The sequence below is a fragment of the Columba livia genome, chromosome 1 (genome assembly GCF_036013475.1).
Source record: "Columba livia isolate bColLiv1 breed racing homer chromosome 1, bColLiv1.pat.W.v2, whole genome shotgun sequence".
Lineage (NCBI taxonomy): Eukaryota > Metazoa > Chordata > Aves > Columbiformes > Columbidae > Columba > Columba livia.
In genome coordinates, this window is record NC_088602.1 from 169,922,492 (window position 1) to 169,940,760 (window position 18,269).

The following is an 18,269-nucleotide window of genomic DNA, read 5'->3' on the forward strand; positions in this document are numbered from 1 at the left end:
TCCAGCCACATCCCTTCCCAGAAACACATGTAAATGAACCCAACAAGGGGCTTAGAAGGCCTTTTATAGATGGATATCTTTATGTGCATGGAGGACTTAGGTCTTCATGATAACAAATGGATTTTAGTTCTATAAGTTATGTGAAAGGATGAGTGCCAGGTAAACACAGTGGCTTTGCCCAGGGTTGTTTAAGAAGTCGGTAGCTGAGACAGGAATCAAATGCAAGTTCCTGTGCAGCCATGGATCAGAACAGCCTCCCCAGGCAGATTTAGACAAAGACACCTTGAGGTGCCTGGTCAGCTGTACTTCTGCCTCCTCAGATGGAAGGTGAGTGACACAGAAGCAGGCTGATGCATAACTTTCCTATACTCTTAGAGAGCAAAAAGGAAAGTTATAAAAGAAATGAGACATCAAAGCAATTCCATCTAGAGAGAGAGGGTGGTACAAAGGCAAAGCAGTTAAAGCAGCTGGCCATGGGCGTCTGATCAAACTGGCCCCATTCAGGTCAGGAAGCAGAGCTGGAGCCTGACATGGACTTTCACAGAGTCAATGACAGATGCTGCTATCAGTAGTGACAAGGCCACAGATCTAGTAATTTATTAACCATTTATATAATTAGGTTCATTCACCATTATGCAAGAAATTGCGTAATTGTAATATACATTGTGTGCTGCAGCTTACTTGTTCTCTTTAAAATAAATGGTGAGTTTCTCTGTTGAGCTGATGAGTTTTGCCAGGAAAACCAACTAGCACATATTAGTATAGGAATACATGAACTGGGTCAGACCAAAGGTCCATCTTGCCCAGTCCTCTCTCTCTGGCAGAAGCTGGTGGTGGACATTAGGTAAAAAGTAAAAGCATGCAGTGATCTGGTCTGGCCTCCCAACTCCATCCATCTGTGACTGAGGGACTTACACAAGCCAGAAGTCTCATCTTTCTGTTTCATGTTGGATTTTATACAACTTCAGCTTGCCTGATAAAGTTCTTATCTCTAAAATACGAACATTAGAGCTGACATTTATGTTGTGTTCTTCCTCCAGATAGGCCAAACTGACCAGCAGTTCCTAGAGCCACAAGCAAAGTGTGTGAAGCGTTGCCTGGCAGGACCAGCAGTCTGTGCAAGCATGTAACTGATGCTGCAGCATAGACTGGTAGCTCTGAGTGCAAAATAACAAGGAGGAGGGGGCCTTTATTTCCTGCTATGCCTTGTAATTTAGGTAAATATATTCTGGAATCAAAATACTCCACATTTCCTGAGAAATTATGATGACAACTTCACCAAAGGCACAACTGTATCTTTTTATCAGCTTTTTCACAGGCTTGACTTTTCCCTTGTCTAGCTAAGCAGTGCTTCAAATTCCTAAGCAAAAGCCAAGGAGAGACCTTCCAAGCTAGAGTTTTGTTATTTTCTGAAAACCTGAACTCCAAGAAAACAAAGCTGTTAAGAGATTTTTGTATTGGAAGTGGTACTGTAGACTTGATGTATCTTGTTAAACTTGATCTTTGTAACTTGCCTCTTACAGAAATATAGAGTTGCAGAAAGAAGGCCTTTGACTGACCTCAAGGCTATGGCAAAGGCTGCTAGAGAGTAGTGTACTTCGTTCACTCCTGGAGGAGGAACACTGGATGAAGTATGGTATTTATCTGTGCTCTAGTTTCTAGGTCATTTCATCAGTGCAGATACAGCTATTGAGTACTTAGCAACATCTTATTGAGAGCTTAGCCCAAACAACGGTAGCTACTTTCCAAGCTAAAAACGCTAAAGGTTGGACCAGATGATCCTTGTGGTCCCTTCCAGCTGAGTATTCTATGACTCTGATGTGCAAAATATTTATCAGATTGTCTCATAGACTCTTCATACCTCCCCTCCTCAACTCCCAGGTAGAGCCAAAATGCTGCCTGTGTCAATACTTCCGGATCCTTCTGAAAGATTTTATATTAAACTAGTTTTTCTCCTTTCCCTCTTGGGATTATTGTAGTGTCACTGAACTTCTTTGCATAAACCCAGGTCTTGGGAATCCTTAAATAGCTGGTCTGCATCCTCACTGTTCATGGTTGGAAAGTGTTTGCAAAACAACCATCATGCCAGCCTCCCCCACAACCATTTTGACATAGTTCTTTATTTTTGTTCTTATAAATTGCTCCATCCAGACCTTTAAAAAAAAAAGAGTTTATTTTCCTTTCTAACTCTTCTGCATATGTTTCAACAGATTTCAGGTATGCAGGTGGCTGCAACACTGGATGGGAATCTCTGTATTGGATTTCCCTTTAGAGAGCTGAAGGGCAAGCCCACTCTGTCCTCTGTTTAGTGCATAATTTGATTTCTTCACTGGTTTTTATCACCAGTTTTATTTTCAGGAAGCCACAACACAGACAAGCTGAAGGCATGGTATTCTGGGTGATCCCTGAGGCACCAAAGTCCCTGGGGTGCGTAGTTGTTCTTTTTCTACAGATTTTAATTGTGCTAAAGGATGTTGAGAAATGTCTGGAGGTCAGTGCTTGCATGTGGAGAAGATACTGTGCAAATTAGACATCAATTGAATTATTATCTGTGATTTTGGGGACTGAACTGCCTCAGCTACTTTGGAAAAACCTTCTAGACACCTATCTATGCCATTAGTTACCTAAATAGTTTTGGAAAAACATCCCCTGGTTTCTAAGGGTCTTGGTAGAAGTCAGTGCAATGTCTTTCAGAGTGCTGGAAATTCTGAACATATCTACTGAATGGCAAGGTTTTGAGTGCACAGTTCCAGGTATCTAAAAAAAAAAACCACTTCTTTGCAGAAGATGTTCAAATCTGGTCCCAAGAATATGACTCATATTCAGTATTGAAACATGATGCAGGGACAAGATTATCCAACCATACCCATGACCGGAACATGTGAATGGGGCATTCTTTGCACGATAGAGAACAGGTCAAGACTGTAGTTTAAAACATAGCTGCTTCTCCCCATCCCCGCCCAGGTGGAAGTGCCAAGCACTAACCTATCTTTCTGCTTTCACCAAGCATTCAACACTTTTGAAGATCGAATGTCTCAGCTGTTTCAGATGGAGTGGTGTAAAGATAAGACAGAGAAAGAAATTCACCTGATCTTTATGGAAAGAACTTCCTCTGGTAAGCAAAAAGAATGACTGTATAGCTTGAAAGTATTCACACTCAAGTAAACCAAGCTTTTCACTCATTTTGCATGGGACACAAAACAGCCATAATTGAAGAACAAGGTCAGATTTCACCTACTGACCTAGGTTTGAAAGGCAGCAAATAAATGTAGAAGTTCCAGTCTTCTTAACAAAGATGACTTGTATGTCCTTTGCTTCACTCCCTTTAGCAGTGCCCCATTGAGAAAGGTTTAAGCAGATAAAAAAAAAAAAAATCCCTTCTTTTTTTCTGGTACAGAATTAATTCCCCTGAGGTCTCCTGCGAGCGTACAACCTTCTCCTATACATCGGAAGTCTCCGCAGCTGAGTATTTCCACGCCTCTGGCTCTGCAAAGCGTTCAGTCGGATGGGAAGGACAGTTTTGCTGATGACATTGAGCCGTTCATTCAGTTCTTCTAGCCTTTTTCTTATTGACTGGACTTCCCTCACGAGGTTGTCCACAGCTGCAGAGACAGGGCGAAGACTACAGAGAGAGTAATACAGGAGAATAACTCAGTGTGGGGAGTGTTCCTGAGCATGCAAAATAATTTCCCATGGCCTTGTATTTCATGCTGCAAAAGGACCCTTCATGATGAAAGAGTTGCAAGCAACCATTAAAAGATGCTTCCAAAACCACCCTCTCCCTTGGATGGTGGGAATTTATCTGAGATGCACCTGTCTGAGCCCAGGAAACCATGAGTTTTAGGACCAGCACAGGTGGCACACTCTTTCCATTGCCACCAAAGTGCAGCTGGCTCATTGCAGCTGGTTTATGAGCTCCCAGAAGCTCTTCACAGCACTCCTGCTTAAAGGGGGGAGATGAAAATCATTCTGCTTGGGTGGGACTACTAGGGCTAGAGAAGAAGAGAGCAGCAATGTGCAGGATGACTTATGAGGACTTCCTGATGAAGGGCTGGCTGCTGGGTGCCGTGGTGCAGCTGTGATTGCACAGCCCCTGGGTCACTCCGGGCTGTGCTATGCCTGAGCTGAGGGAGGGAAGAGATGGATTTTACATCAGGATTTGGCAAGGTGAGGGCTGCACTGATGTACCAATATGCTTGGGGATATCCTTGACCCTTCCTTTGGAAGGATTCCTCACAGTCTCCCTTTGGATGTTCGGAAGCTCTGATGATCATTCTAATCTTACCTGATATTAATTAGTCTTGCTGTTAACCAGGAGCAGACAAGGGGGCTGAGCCAGTGATTCCCATGGATTACTGTCAGTCTTCAACATTTCTAATTGACCAGTCTATGTGCTTAAGAGGAAACTCTTAATTCAAAGTTCTGTGCAGGAAATATGGCTGAATAGTCTCGTTACATCTCCGTGGACTAATGTTAGAGCTTTCTAAATACATGACTTAATATCAGCCTTGATGATCTTAGGCACCAAAGAATTTCAGGACTGGCAGTGTGGAAGTTGTGCTGAATTCTGTGCTAATAACAACAGCCAATGTACAGCCAGGGAGAAATCTATTTGATGCTAAAGACCAATGTAATTTATCAACTATATCCTCCTGAAACCCTAATTTGTACAGATATTGTGTGAGCTTTTGACCAGTGCCATTTTATTCTTCTAGCCTTTCCTCTTTGATTTGTTCAATGTATAGCAGTTGCAGACAGATTTTTTTTTTTTTTTCCATAAAGAGAATGCTGGGTTATGAAAGAGGACCACTTGCCTTATGAACAATTCTGATTAAAGTGGTATTAGGTTTCTAGTAATTCCCAGTATTCCCTTCTACTGTGTCTCTTTCATTGCCTTTCCCACTGTGTTTCTGGAAATATAAGTTTGAAGTAAATTTTGCAAGTGTACTCAAACATTAATATTTCCTGCAATGCAGAAGGAAATATGAGAACATAGACCAGTTAATAACTTTCTCTAACCTGGGTGATACAGAGGCTGAAATAAAAAATACCACAGACCAAATCAGCTTCTTCATCCTGCCCTGTGGCCAATTCAATGTGTGGATTTGTAGCATAATTCATTTTTCCAGCCTGTTGTCACTGGAGTGAGGTGCTGAGGACAGCCTACATTTTACTTAGAATAATTTTTATAATACAGTAATAGCAATTGGGAATATTTCACAACAAATAGTCAGGAGAATATTCAGTTTACTAGGGTAATCAGAGCGGCTAGCACAACAGATACCAAGACAATAGGATTCATCTCCCCACACTTGGGCAATCTGGAAGGTAAAGAAGATGAATCCTGCTCAAGGAAGGGTACCCAGGAGAGGACTGAATCCCACCTCCAGAAGAAGGGAATTACCTGGAGAATTCGGGCAGTAAAGCATTTGGGTCATTCAGCAGGGTGTGCTTCATTTGCCAGAAGATGCCGTTTCCCCATTTCTCAAGTGTTTGAGTAATGCTGTTAATGCCTTCTATGTTGACTTTGTCAGCTAGGTTAGCAGGATGTCCATGGAAAAGGGGAAAATAAATGTGACAGAACAAGAAAACATGAGCTAGTAGTCTCAGTTTGATTCTACTCCCCATGACTTGTGCTGAGTTGCAATGAAATGCCAAGTATCAGACATATGGAGGATCTAAATTAAAAAGCAGATAACTCTCCCTCACAGTGTAATTCTCTGCCTACAGGTACCCAAGTTTTCTGCTGTTGCTGGATACCCCAGCTGATTATTTCTAAAACCATTTTTCTCTCCAGAAATCTCAGCAGCTACCCAGGAATCAAGAAAGAACACTCATGAATGAGCACTGTGTGTCTCACTCCAAGGACAAACCAGGCAAATCTTCAGCTCTGAGTTACCAAATGCCTCCCAGGCTGACCCACCAGCACCACCACCTCTTACCGCCTTCTCTGTAGTTCCATTTCTGATCCTCAGCCAGAAAGTCCTCCTGGGATTTACTGCAGGGTGAGAGGATGAAGAAGAGGAAAAGAGGAAGAGTCACCATGATGGTTCTTCATGGGATCTTGACTTGCCCCTGCTCTGTGGAGACAAAAATCATGCTGATTTCTTTCTTCCTTTCTTCCTTTCCTTTCTTCCTTTCTTCCCCTCCCACTTTTCACCCCAACACCAAATTTCTCTCTGATGGTCTGTTTACTTAAAATGTTCAAATTGGTTAGCCTAACTTTGACAGAAGCACAGGAACTGTTCTTTATCACAAGTACAAACCTCCTTACTTTTTTTTTTTTCCAAGCTATTGAGTGCTACAGAGATGTTTCATCAATGGGTGGCAGCTAGGAAAGTAGCTTTGCTTCTTATGTAGCCATGTTGGGATAACACCTTTTAGTTAATAATGTTCTATCAATGTCAGGAGTAGGTACTAGGAGGTATAGAAATAGCTGCATCCTCACTTTGTTTTGAATGTTGTTTTCCTTAAATGCAGTGAAGCAATTAATCAAGGATTTAACAGAAACCAAAATAAAAAATTGCTCTTTTGGATCTGATACACTAAACAGTGGCAATAACTAAGATGCTGCCCAGTCATGGAGCCTTAAATGCAACCTCAGCTGCCATGTATTTTCTCCACCTTGCCCTGGTGTCAAGGATCCTGATAAATCCTGAGTAAATCTGCAAAGTAGCCAAGACAGACATATGAACTGATGGGAGCATTTACCTAAGCTCCTTGTCTTCTTTTGAATATACCGTAATTCCCAAGCCAATAGAAGTCAACCCTAACCTCTCTAAATGTAAGACGATAGGTCAGTCTCTCCACAATTTACTCCTGCTAATTTGTTACTCTGTCTTAATTAAGTAGTCCCTCAGTATTGAATCTGATTTTTTTTTTTTTTTTTTTTTAATGTCATGAACAGCTGCTCTGGTAGAAACTTGCTGGAAATATCAATTATGCACATATTGCGCATAGCAAACAGAAAAAATGCTTTGCCAAAGTCATCGGGTTTAGTGATGATTTCAGTAATCTGTAGTCACAGTGATGGAGGGGCTCATGTGAGAAGTAGGCACATTCACAAAATCCAAATTATTCCCCTATTCAGGTACATGCTTCAAAAGTCTAAGGCCTCACTGAAAAATATGAAAAGATTAAATTGCTTTTTGAATATCATATAAACCTCATCTCCTAACCATCTGGGAAGAATTCAGCCACCTCAAAACCTACTAGAAGCTGTAGCAGATAAAGCCGTACATAAATAAATCCTTTTACTTTGTGCCTTTCTTGCACTCAATCACTACCATATTTTAATTGCAACTGCATTTATTTTTCCATGTATTTAAAATAGCAGTATGAATATAGCCATACTGATGGAAAATGTCATGCTACTTAAAAAATATTACTTTCCACCTGTCAGGATGTATTTTGTACTCAGTATTCTTCTTCTAATTGCAGTACTCATTTAAAGGAAAAAAATAAATTACCTTCTTCCTATCTTGCACATACACAGACCTCTTCTTCCCCCTAGCCCAGAGCTGCCAAAATGAACATCTCTAAGATGGTTTGATGATATCACCGAGGCACATAATGGAAAGGTCTTCATGGACCTTCTTGAAATTATTTGCACTGACACCACAGCTCCTCTGCCTCTCTGCTTTTCCAGATAAATACTTCAGTGTGTAGACCTTTTTTTTCTCTTTCTTTTGATGATTATGCACTGCACATGTCTTTTTAATCTTCCCTGATGGGAAACGACTTACCAGACACCAACATCTCTAATTGCAAGTGATTTGCAAATGTTGTCAACATCAAGGAGGCAGTGTGGCTTCCCAGCTCATTTAAAACATCCTGAAGAGATTGTTCATTCTTTACCCTTTGCATCTCCCACCTCTTTCATTTCCCCCGTGCTGGGATACTTTGATCTTTCTGTATTTGTTAAAAGAAGGGTGGTGATAAATTCCATCTACATCTGATACTGAAAATCTGCTCTACTTGATCTCAAACTTTTTAAAACATCAGGTGTCCAAATGAATCGCAAGACCCACGTGCTCCATTTGCAAGTCCCCTTATGGACCAGTTTCTTTGTAACGTTGCTCCCTGCATTCTTGAGGACCCACTGTAATTTATTGTCATACTAAACATCAGGTTACAATAATCTTTGAAGTAGATTCCCAAATCTCAGACACACAGAAATTAAGCTATCTTCCCTCTCTTAGGTGGAATTGTAGAAGGCAAATGGTTATTCACTAATAAGGTTTCTAGCAGAAAAAGTCTGCAGGATAATCTGTAATAGGAAGCAGTTCGCAAGCCTGTTGCAAATATATCTTCAGATCCGTTGCAGTGTTGCACTGGAAAATACTGTCAGGGTAAAACATGGCTTGACAACCAAGGAAAACTTTCTTACATCCTTTGATTGAAGCATTTTTCTAAATCCAGAGAAGAACAATAACAACATAGTAGCTTTGTTATTGTTACCATTAATTACAAGAGTATGGCATGCTCTCTGTCAGACAATTACATCATATTCTGTCCTTCAAGCAGGGAAGGCTTAGATATTCCCCAGACAGTCCCTTCATCTGCAAGCAATGAAGACAGACATATTTGTCTCATTATTACACAACATATATTTTTCTTCTTTTAACCGCTCGGTTCCTCACTCAAACATGATAAAAGAGCTCCGCTGGCTCAATACCCTGAGCACAGCCCTGCTGGGATCAGCAGCTGTGCCATCCAAGCCTGAATCCCTGCCTCAAAGCAAAGTAGCGCTGCCTGGATCTGAAGTCCCATCTCTGTTCCTCTCCCATTCACCCTTTCTGTTTCTTGCTGCTCCACTATACTCCATATTACTCAGTGGGGAATGACACCAGAGCACTGAGATTACATTGGTACCTGCCCCAGATTTTGACAAACTCAGGGAAAGCAGATGGTTTGAGTTCACTATTGCCCACGGGTTGTGCTGCCTGCTTGGATATAGCAGAATTGCCTGAGTTATCCTCTCCCAGTGCCAAACGCAGCTTCATTCCAGAGAGCCCTCTTTCCCCTGAAGCCTGAGAACACACTGTTCCTACTGCAGACATGTGAGCTGTTGCATTACGATTCAGAGCGTGACTGCCCCTTTTATATCGAGAGGGCTTGAATCCTTTCCCTGCGTTTCGGATGGCTCTAAACACACACATACTCTCCTGATGTCACATATAAGTATCCCAGGGTGTTAGTTCAAGCCTGTGTTTGTTTTGAGAGGAAGATTTTGTTGATTAGAGTTAGCAATCACAGTAGTGACACCTAAAATGAAGGATTTTTTGTGGCAATATTGGAATGCAAGTGAATTAGCTTTGTGGTTTTCATTTGAGACCCATTCTCCTGTGATATTTTTCCCAAGTTCCCTTTGAGCTACTTTCAAACTAAAGTTGAAGAGTGATATTGGGTTCGGGGTTGTTTGCAGAGAAAGCAAATATACTTTTAAATTAATCAGGGAATTTGATCTCAGATAAATAATTAATACATCAAATGTAGTTCTCACTCCAATCATAATGGATATTTAAACATAAAATTAAATTTAAGATTCTCCATTTTGTAAAGGATCTCAATAGATAATAAAGGTATATTTGCAGACTGTTGAAATTTCTCTTTCTCAATATGCAATATTTTAAGAATATTTTAAGGTTATATTACTTACACACACAAAACTAAAATGTTCTGATTTATGTTAAAAGTCACAGAAGGTTTAAGTGCTATAAGCTAAACAGCTTCACGTTAAAAAAAATATAGGAGCTGCACACACTTTCTTAGTTAATGCCAGGTCTGCCAGAGCTCCCAGACTGAGATCCTGAAAAGACTCTGAGCTTTTAGAGGAGAGAGCTGCCAAGACTCTGAGTCCAGAACAATCAAAGAATTTGAAAGCTTCACTTGCAAAGCGGATGACATTTGTAGCTCCCCAAGCAAAAAAAAGTCAGAGTAATATAAATATTAGCATATGCTTGTAGTATTATGTAATGGTGGAAAGATCAAGAAAACTGCCAAAACAATTTTAAAAATTGGATCCTACAATATTAACCCAGCCACAGTGGTACAGCTATAATATCACCTGTTTCAAAAGTCCTTGTTAAAAATCCATTGTAATGTATTACTCTTTGGTTTATATGTGTGTGGGCATATGTTGGTACATGTGCACACCCAGCTTTGGGTCATGTAGGAATAACAATATCTTGACTTTTTAAAGTTTGGCAACATATTTGAGTGGTTCTGCATGTAATTAAGAGTTACACTGCTCATCGTCTGCCCAGATGTTGTGTGAAGGCAAAGAGCACCTGAATGCCTCAAACAGCCTGACCATCCTGCTAAACAAAGGGATCTGACTAACAGCTCCAATGACTGACAGGTAGGATGATGCTGTTGTCAGCAGGCAGGCATACTGATGCTAAAGAAGAAAAAAAAAAAGCCATCCAGGTACAAAGCACACATCTACTGCAAATCATAACATTAGGAAAGTAGTGGTAGTTTTGAGGAGATAATATACACCTTCTCCCTCCTCTTCAGGTGTACCTGCTTTTCCAGGATATGTTTTATCTCTGTCTCTTCCTCATTTAGAGCTTGGTGCACCCTCTTAAAAAGTTTCCTCTCTCTCTCTTGATAGGCATCCACAGACCTTGCACTCTCCATGTCTGCCTGTCTGGCTGTCTCTAAGGATTTGCTCACTCTTCCTTTCTCCCTCCTTCTTTCACTCTCTATGCCCCTGTTCTCTCGAAATGTAGGTAGCAAACCTCCAACCTCCAAGTCTATGCCAGTCTGCACATTCCCTTCTCTCCTGGCCCTTCCCACAGGTGCCTTTGGAGTCCCTCAACCCAACAAGCTCTTTCCGAGGTGGATGGATGTGTCTCCTCCAGATAAGGAAACAAAACATTCCTGGGAAAGAAGGCAGATAATTGCATACAAGTGTTACCTGTGCTCGTGAGGCCAGTCCTTCTGTAGACAAGGCTTCCAAATCTCTGCCTCCTCTTCTCCTCACCACCCCCTCTGCATTTCAGCTTGCAATGAGTGACGTGTCCCTCCTCATTTCCACGCTTTCCGTATTTCCACGGTCTTTCTGTGGAGACTCCTCCAGCTGTACCTCTCCTACCCCTCCCTCCCACTCTTCCATCTCCCCCCACACATGGGAGCCTTATGGAAGAAAAGCCTGGGCAATGGAGCCACTATCAAAAGCAGCTCTGTCTGCAAAGACACCCGTATGTCTCTGCCCCAGGTTCTTTTGGGCAGCTCTCAACTGCTGGCTCTCCAGCACAGCTGTATGACTTCTCTTACTAGTCACAGTTTCCACGGTGCAGCGCTTCTCTCTGGCTGCTTGAACCCTCTGGTCATCCGGCCATTAATTTGTTCACCGCATTTGTTCCTGTCTTTTAGCAAACATGCCAATTAATTCTCTGCTGATTAGTTCATTCCTGATGCACCCTGCCAAATCTATTTCTGGTGGAATAAACAAGGAGGGATGAATCGGCTGCAGTGTTGTTATTTTTTTTTTCCTCTGCCCCCCTCCCCCAGGTCCATGCCTGCCAAATCAAACAGGCTCAGGTCTGGTCAGTACTCAATAAAGACACTTCCAAAGGAACACATGGTGTTAAAGGGATTGTTTTTTGTGAAGCAGGAGCTGGACACTTTACTCTGGTCCCATGTCCCTATCAGACTGACATTTTGCTGTGATTTGGGAGGATGTGCTGCTGCCACAGCCTGAAGCTGCACAATGGCTGCACACCCAGGCTCATGACTAGACCCATGGCACTGCTTGCAAGTGCCTTGGCCAAATCTACATTCTTCGTGATATTACTTCTCCAGTATCAGCTGGCAACAACACCCTCTCTGTTTCCTGACCAGCCTATTCTTATTTAACTCCATTTCCCACAGCCAAAATGTCTGCACTCAGCAGTGAGATAAAAGCTGGTTTTCTCAGAGGGTAAAGGACTGTCCAGCCACTCAGAATAAAAGCAAACACCCAGAAGTAAGGAGCCAGAGGATATGTGCAAGTGTTACAGACAGGGCAGTTAAAACACAATATTATGACTGCAAGAGAGTGATGCTGGTTTGCCCCAGGTGAGGAGCTGATCAAGAGGAAAGCTGAGTAGCATCCTTCTAAGCACAGTCCATAAACATCAGCCAGCACTATCATTTAGTCAGACACTTAAATCCACTCAAGAGAGGGGTCAAACCAGGACCACACTCAGGCGTATCTGTTTCTTTGACACCAGAATCATGTGGTTTTGGCTGTCCCTGCTTACCCAGTCATGCTCGCTCTGTGACAGGGAAATTTCTGAGAAGACTGCCATGTTTAGGGAGCCTTGCCACTGAAGCAGCAGGACACTCATTTGCAAAGTTATAAAACATCAGTTTTCAAAAGCTGCCCACAATACACAGGCTTAACACAAACCAGCCTCTGGAGGAACTGGAAACCTATTTTTTTCAGGGCTCAAACAAGCAAAGAAAATGTCCAGGCAACAGGCAAATAACCCAAACAATCATTTGTCTCCAGCTGTTCCTCATTCAGCTTGCATCAAATACAGCCCTGTTACGCTGCTGTAGCATCCCCCTGTAAAGAGGAAATGAACTGCTGATGATCAGGTGTACGATGGGGATGGTGGATGGAGGAACGTTCCAAGTGAGAAGCTGTCAATGGCATGACACAGAGACACCAGATGAGCAAATCTGATGGGGAAACCCACACAGGCACAGCAACGCACTCCCGAAACCCCCGTTCAAATCCAGCCTGGGCTGGTGAAGGGTCAGCGTGTATGCCCAGTGCTCTGGTCTCACGCTGGCAGCCTGCTACCTCAGCATGGCTTTCAGCTGGCAGGAGTGTGTATCAGAAATTCCCCATTCCCTGTGCCTCCTTGGGGATTAGTGGAGGAGGCAGGACAGGAAGGAGCTGTAGCACTTCCCTTCCCTGTCTCCTGACATCCACATTCCCAGTGATGTGAAAGGAGCGCTGCCCAGCCCACCATAATTATCTTGGCTACTTTCAGATAGGGACATCTAGCGCCCCTCTACCATCACTGGACCACACTAAGCATAGACTGGGAACTTTAATACAACCAATTAATTAGGAGCTTCTTTTTTTTTTTTTTTTTAATTTGTTGGTTTTGCCACATCTCTGCAACTGTACTATAAGCAGCTACAAGGTGTTTGATCTGCTCTCTTGCATGAGAACTGTTGCTTGCAGTCAGTTTTCTAAACCTGAATAGCCTCAGCATGAAGCTTGCTTGTGATATGCAAACAGGCTATTTCATGTGCCTGTCTGTGGGTCTCTGAGGACACACAAGAGTGCCAAGACAGCAAAATCCCTCAAGCAAGAAAAACATCTGCAGAAACATTTATGCTCATTTCCCCAGATGCTGGTTTAACCTGCAGCCTTTGGGCAGGTGCAGATTTAGCAAGCTGAGGGAAAAAAGGGCTCAAACCCTCTCTGTAATCCCCGGTGCCTTGCAGGGTACTTGTGCCCTGGGCCATGTGGGAGACCAGCAGCTGTAAGGGTCTCCCCAGTGCTGCTGCTTGTGTCTAGCCCTGGCTGCCAAGCACACACTGAGACAAAATACCCCTAGAGCACAGAAACTGGGTGCTGTGAGTGAGATGGAGATGCAGAGGAATTCCTGACATCTCCCAGGGACCAGAGGGCAGGCTGGCTCCGATATGTTAGCATCTGTAGAGCTGGAGACCTTTTAAAAGTCCACACATGAGCCACCAGGGATTTCAATAAAATTCTGAAATGTCATAGATGCTCCTGTGAAATTTCTAAGAGCATCCATCTTTGGAGATGCCCCAGGGCCAGCCATCCACTGCTGGTCTCTGACTTGCCTCAGCCCTGTACACAAGCCAGAAAACAGCCTGCCTGAAACAGTCCCTCTCTCCCCAGCCTGGCTTACAGGAACAGTCGCCTCCACCACCGCTGTGCCTGTTCTTCTGCCTGCACCTGCACAAACCACACCCCTGCTCTGAGGTCTTGCCCGGGTAGTTGCAGCCATTTCTCTCTTGCTTCAGATCAAGGGAAGTGCTGAGCACCTACGAAGTGCTGCTCTCTCCCCAGAACCACTTCATGCCTGCTTTGGTCTGCTGCAAATCTGTGAGTGAAACATCTGTGCTGCATGAGGCTTCCTCCATTGCCCCACTGGGATGAAAGCAAGGTCTTTCTGCCTGTCACTGCTCCAGGCGCAGGCACCTGCGGGAGGACTCAGATCTCCCGTGGCATCACCCCGAGGTCACATTGGGAGATGAGGCCATCAGAGGAAGCCACAAAGAACAACACAGCACTTCGTAGCATGCATCCACCTGATGTTGTCAGACCCAGCTGGTTAGAGGGAAAAGCGTAACTCCCAAGGGTGCATCAAGATGTATGCTTGATGCTGGACAGTTTGCAGGATTTTGCAGCATATGCTCCCTCCGCTTTGTGCGTAACACATCCCTTTAGTATCTACCCTCTCCTTCCCTTCATTAATTGTTTCTTCAGTTCACACACCACTGGGCACTTCCCTCCAGGCTCACAGCCACAGGACTCCCAGCATTGGCAGAACAACGCTAGGACTGGAAGAGTCTCTGGAGATGGACCCATTGGGGGTTTGGCTGGGGCAGCTCACCACAGTAACTCCCTCAGCTGACACACGCCCTGCCTGCCCCATGAGAGCATGTGGGCACACCACACAACCTGGGGACTGCACAGCTGAAACCTTTGCGGAGGTCCAACCATCTTTTGGTCTTTTGCTCATGCTGAGGTGTACAAGGGGCTGGCATTGGGTTTACTCCTTGGGCTCATTAGAAGCTACAGTCTTCTGCACTGTTTAAAATTGCTTGAAGTGTGCTTGCTGTAGGTACAAGCAAACTTGGCGTGGTTTGCATCTTCTAGAAATGTTATCATAACTTTTCCTGGTTTTACTTGCTTTTTTACTGTTTTATTCTACTGGTTTTTACTTAGTTTCCTATTCATTGCAATATCTGCTCCTGTGTGAGTCCTCTGTCCTGAAGGGATTCAGCCAGGCATGGGAGGAAAGAATGGTGCTCCTGACCCTCTCCATGTAGCTATGCAAAGAAGGGCAGGACGAGAACAACAGGTAAAAGCATTAGAGTAGCACTAGTAGGAGTGCAAAGATGCAGGTTAATTCTGCCCTCCAGACACCTGGAGGAAAAGACAGCTCAGAATAGCTCCTGTCCCAGTAGCTCATCAGGAGGCAAATGATTCTCTGATCTTACAGCAGAACTGCATGTGCAATCACACCATTGTGCAGCTCTGCCTGAGTGACCTGCTCTACCTTGAGAACCTTCAACAGCAGTGTTTAATGTGAGTCCTTTCTGTATCAAGGAACAAACAGAGGTGTTCTTGCGCAGGCAGCGTGGAAAAGGTTATAATTTCTGGCAGAAAGGTGGCAAGAAGCAAGGCAGTGAGATGTGGAACCTCACCAGTTAACCCTGTCCCACTGCAGCCCAACTTAAACCTCTTTCTCCATTTGTTTGCATTAGCCTCATCATTTACAAAGGGATTGGCACCTGTATAGGGTGAATCACCATACGGAAAGGGCAGCACTTTTCACTTGTGGGATATTTGGTGTAGGCTGGACCAGTGGCTAAAGCCATGGAACAAAACGATTGTGAAGGATGAGGGGTGTTATGCGTGACCTGTCCCAGAAAGAAATAAGGGAGGAGGAAAAGAGAAAATAGCTGCAACCTGGGGGCAGGGCTAAAGTGTGTTATTTGGGATTTCTGGACCAGGCGGTTGTCCCCACATATTGTGTTCCTGCTGCTGTTCTAGGACATCACCCCCCTCCTTTTGTGTGGAGTGACAGCGAGGAGCTACTGAAAGAAGTGACACTGGAAAAGTTTCCTTATGGTGCTTTCCACCATTTTTGAGCCAAGTTCAAAGTCTTCTGCACTGGCCCTATCAGGTGGACCCTGGATATCACTACAATTTGTGTAGGTTAGGTGAATATTGAGTACTTATACAGCAACTCCAACAGACCAGCATTTCAAAGGGTCAGGTCAGAAGTCAGGTCAGAAAGCGGGGCACAGCAAATTTACCTCAGGCAGGGTCTTCTCCCTGCTCAGGACACCAGGTGTCAGGGTGGGTACAGAGGGCTTGCACAGGCTTAGCACTCACTGATAAGGGGCTGGTGGGTGCATATTTTCATGCTTTTTGGCTTGTAACATTTTCTAAACAACCACACTGCCAACCCAAAGCTCTCAGACTTCAAAGCTTAACCCCAAGTATCTCATTTTTCAGCATCTGGCTTTTTCAAACTGCTTTGGAAAAAAATAAATAAAATGAACAGCAGCATTCACATAAATGAATGATGTATTTGCAACTCCAGTCTTATTTTCACAGCTTTTTGACTGATATTAGTACACTTGACAGGTCCAATTTATATGCAAATCAGCTTACATTCACAATGTAAAGAAGGAAAATTTCATTTCTCATGCTTTGCAAATCATTACACCCTCTGAACACCATGCTTAGTCATATGTTCCTCAAAAGCATCAGTTTTCACCACAAGTCACTTGTCTTTGCTATCCATCAGCCTCACAGAGATCTCAAGGCTCGGGGAATGAGCCATTTTTGTGGGGGTGCTTGAAATTAAGAGTGGGTTGCACTGTACTGCAAACATACCAGCATTGTAAACTATGGGCTCTTGCTGTGTATGTGTGTGTGCCAGATGTTAGAAGATCACAAATGAGGACACCAGATTTTCCAGTCCCCACTTCTGGCTGATTTCTGCCATACCTTTACTCCCAGCTCTAACTGGTGCCAGAAACATTTTCTTAGAAAGAACCACTCTGCTGGACAGCTCTTGTCCCTGTGTATCACGGACTTTGCTAACTGAGGCTTGAAAATGATCCAGGATCTCTCCTGTAAATATTTACATAGATACGGGATCATCACTGGGCTTAAATCAAAAAGCAAAGCAGGGGAAATAGCATAAAAAAGAGAAAGACTCTATATTCAGGAAGACCTAGAAGGGAAAGAACAATGACAAAACTAATGGTTTCTCCAGAGTTTGCCACCTGGAACTGCCTCTGCAAGTGTTGTGTTCTCCGGACAGTCCTGATCTGAAGCCTGATGACATCAATGGAAAAAGTCCCTCTGGTACCAAAAGATTTTGGATCAGAACGACTATTTTTCCTGTTTGAATCTGAAAAAAAAAAAAAAAAAATCACCAGCTAGACCACTTGGTGTCTCTCTTCTGCTCCTTCTTTATTGTTATTACTTAAAGAGTTTCAGGACAGACCTGAAAGGCAAGAGTAAGTACATTATTTGTAGGAACAGCACCTGAAACAGGAGAAAACAGCAGCAGATGCTGAGGAAGCATGATGTGCTCTTTAGCCAATGGGACTCTCTTTTGATTATGGAGCCAATACTCCTTTCCCTTCTTCTGTGACAAAGGAGTCAGATTTGAGAGTTCTCACACAAATCATGACTCAAAGAACTGGTGGTGTTAGGTGGCCTGAGCATGGGTCTGGGAACTGAGAAGCTGAAACTTTGTGGCTTTGAGGAAGCCACAAAACCCTCCTTGGTCAACTTCCCCATCGTGGGAAAGGGAGAGTTCACTTCTTCACTTGCCTCGGAAGGCTGTGGTGAAGATCAAGGACAGCTTTGGAAAACATCCTGGTGGTCTTTTGTAATTAAGGAAAAAAAAAAAAAACAACAACAACAAAAAAAACAACACACAGTTGCAAATAAAACCATATCGACAAATAAGATTCCTTCCAACCAAAAACTTCCTAAGAATGAAGGCATATATTTATACCAAGAATAACTTAGAGGACTGGCATGTTCCGCATAAACCACTTAGGACAACAAGTGTGTTTTTTGGTGTATGTGTGCCCAGCAGAGTCACGCAGGCTGTATAAAGCTGGGCTGTCCCTGGCCATGGCTCACTGCCACCAGCCCCCACCACCCTGTGAGTCTCTGTCCCCGTGAAACAAAAGGGAGCAAACGAAGGATGACTGAGCCAGCGAAGAGCCTCGGTTTTGATAGGAATCCCTAAGTTTATGCCAGGCGGATGGCCACCTTTGAGGGAGAGCGGCACCTGCCAGGTGACAGCCCGGGTACCGTCCCACCTGGAGCCCCGCCCGCAGGGGCTGCCCCATGGCGAGGACACCTCGGGGCCAGCGGCCCGCTCCCTTCGCACCCCCTGGCTGCCCACGAGCGGCTCTCACCCGCAGCTCCCCATGACAGGAACCTCCGGGGCTGCCCCCCGCCTCAGCAGAAGGAGGCTTCGCCGGCGAGGAGCGACGCGTCCCCGGACCCGGCCGGGTTGCGG

At 44.0% G+C, this 18,269-nt stretch overlaps 1 protein-coding gene across 3 annotated transcripts; it reads right to left on the reverse strand.

The window, feature by feature from the left end:
• Positions 1 to 563: 563 nt before the first annotated feature.
• LOC102086159 (hypothetical protein) lies at positions 564 to 11,334 on the reverse strand. 3 transcript variants are annotated; one of them, XM_065045280.1, is made up of 4 exons: positions 10,925 to 11,334; positions 5,943 to 6,075; positions 5,405 to 5,534; positions 564 to 3,622 (listed from the first exon to the last, which is right to left on the reverse strand). In XM_065045280.1, exons 2-4 carry the CDS (start codon positions 6,043 to 6,045, stop codon positions 3,400 to 3,402), a joined length of 456 nt encoding a protein of 151 aa, XP_064901352.1. In that variant the 5' UTR covers positions 6,046 to 6,075; positions 10,925 to 11,334; the 3' UTR covers positions 564 to 3,399. The 3 variants fall into 3 exon arrangements, with proteins under 3 accessions (XP_064901352.1, XP_013223414.2, XP_021147219.2); XM_013367960.3 differs by having other exon boundaries at positions 5,943 to 6,080; positions 10,925 to 11,330; XM_021291544.2 differs by lacking the exon at positions 10,925 to 11,334 and adding an exon at positions 7,470 to 8,478 and having other exon boundaries at positions 5,943 to 6,080.
• Between the last annotated feature and the right edge of the window lie 6,935 nt (positions 11,335 to 18,269).

Excerpts from the sequence above, each read along its gene's own strand:
- LOC102086159 (XM_065045280.1), bottom strand. The coding sequence starts at position 6,045 with ATGGTGACTCTTCCTCTTTTCCTCTTCTTCATCCTCTCACCCTGCAGT. Across the intron at positions 5,535-5,942 it reads ATGGAACTACAGAGAAGGCG|CTGACAAAGTCAACATAGAA; the intron begins GTAAGAGGTGGT and ends CTGCTAACCTAG. Across the intron at positions 3,623-5,404 it reads TTACTGCCCGAATTCTCCAG|TCTTCGCCCTGTCTCTGCAG; the intron begins GTAATTCCCTTC and ends CTCTCTCTGTAG.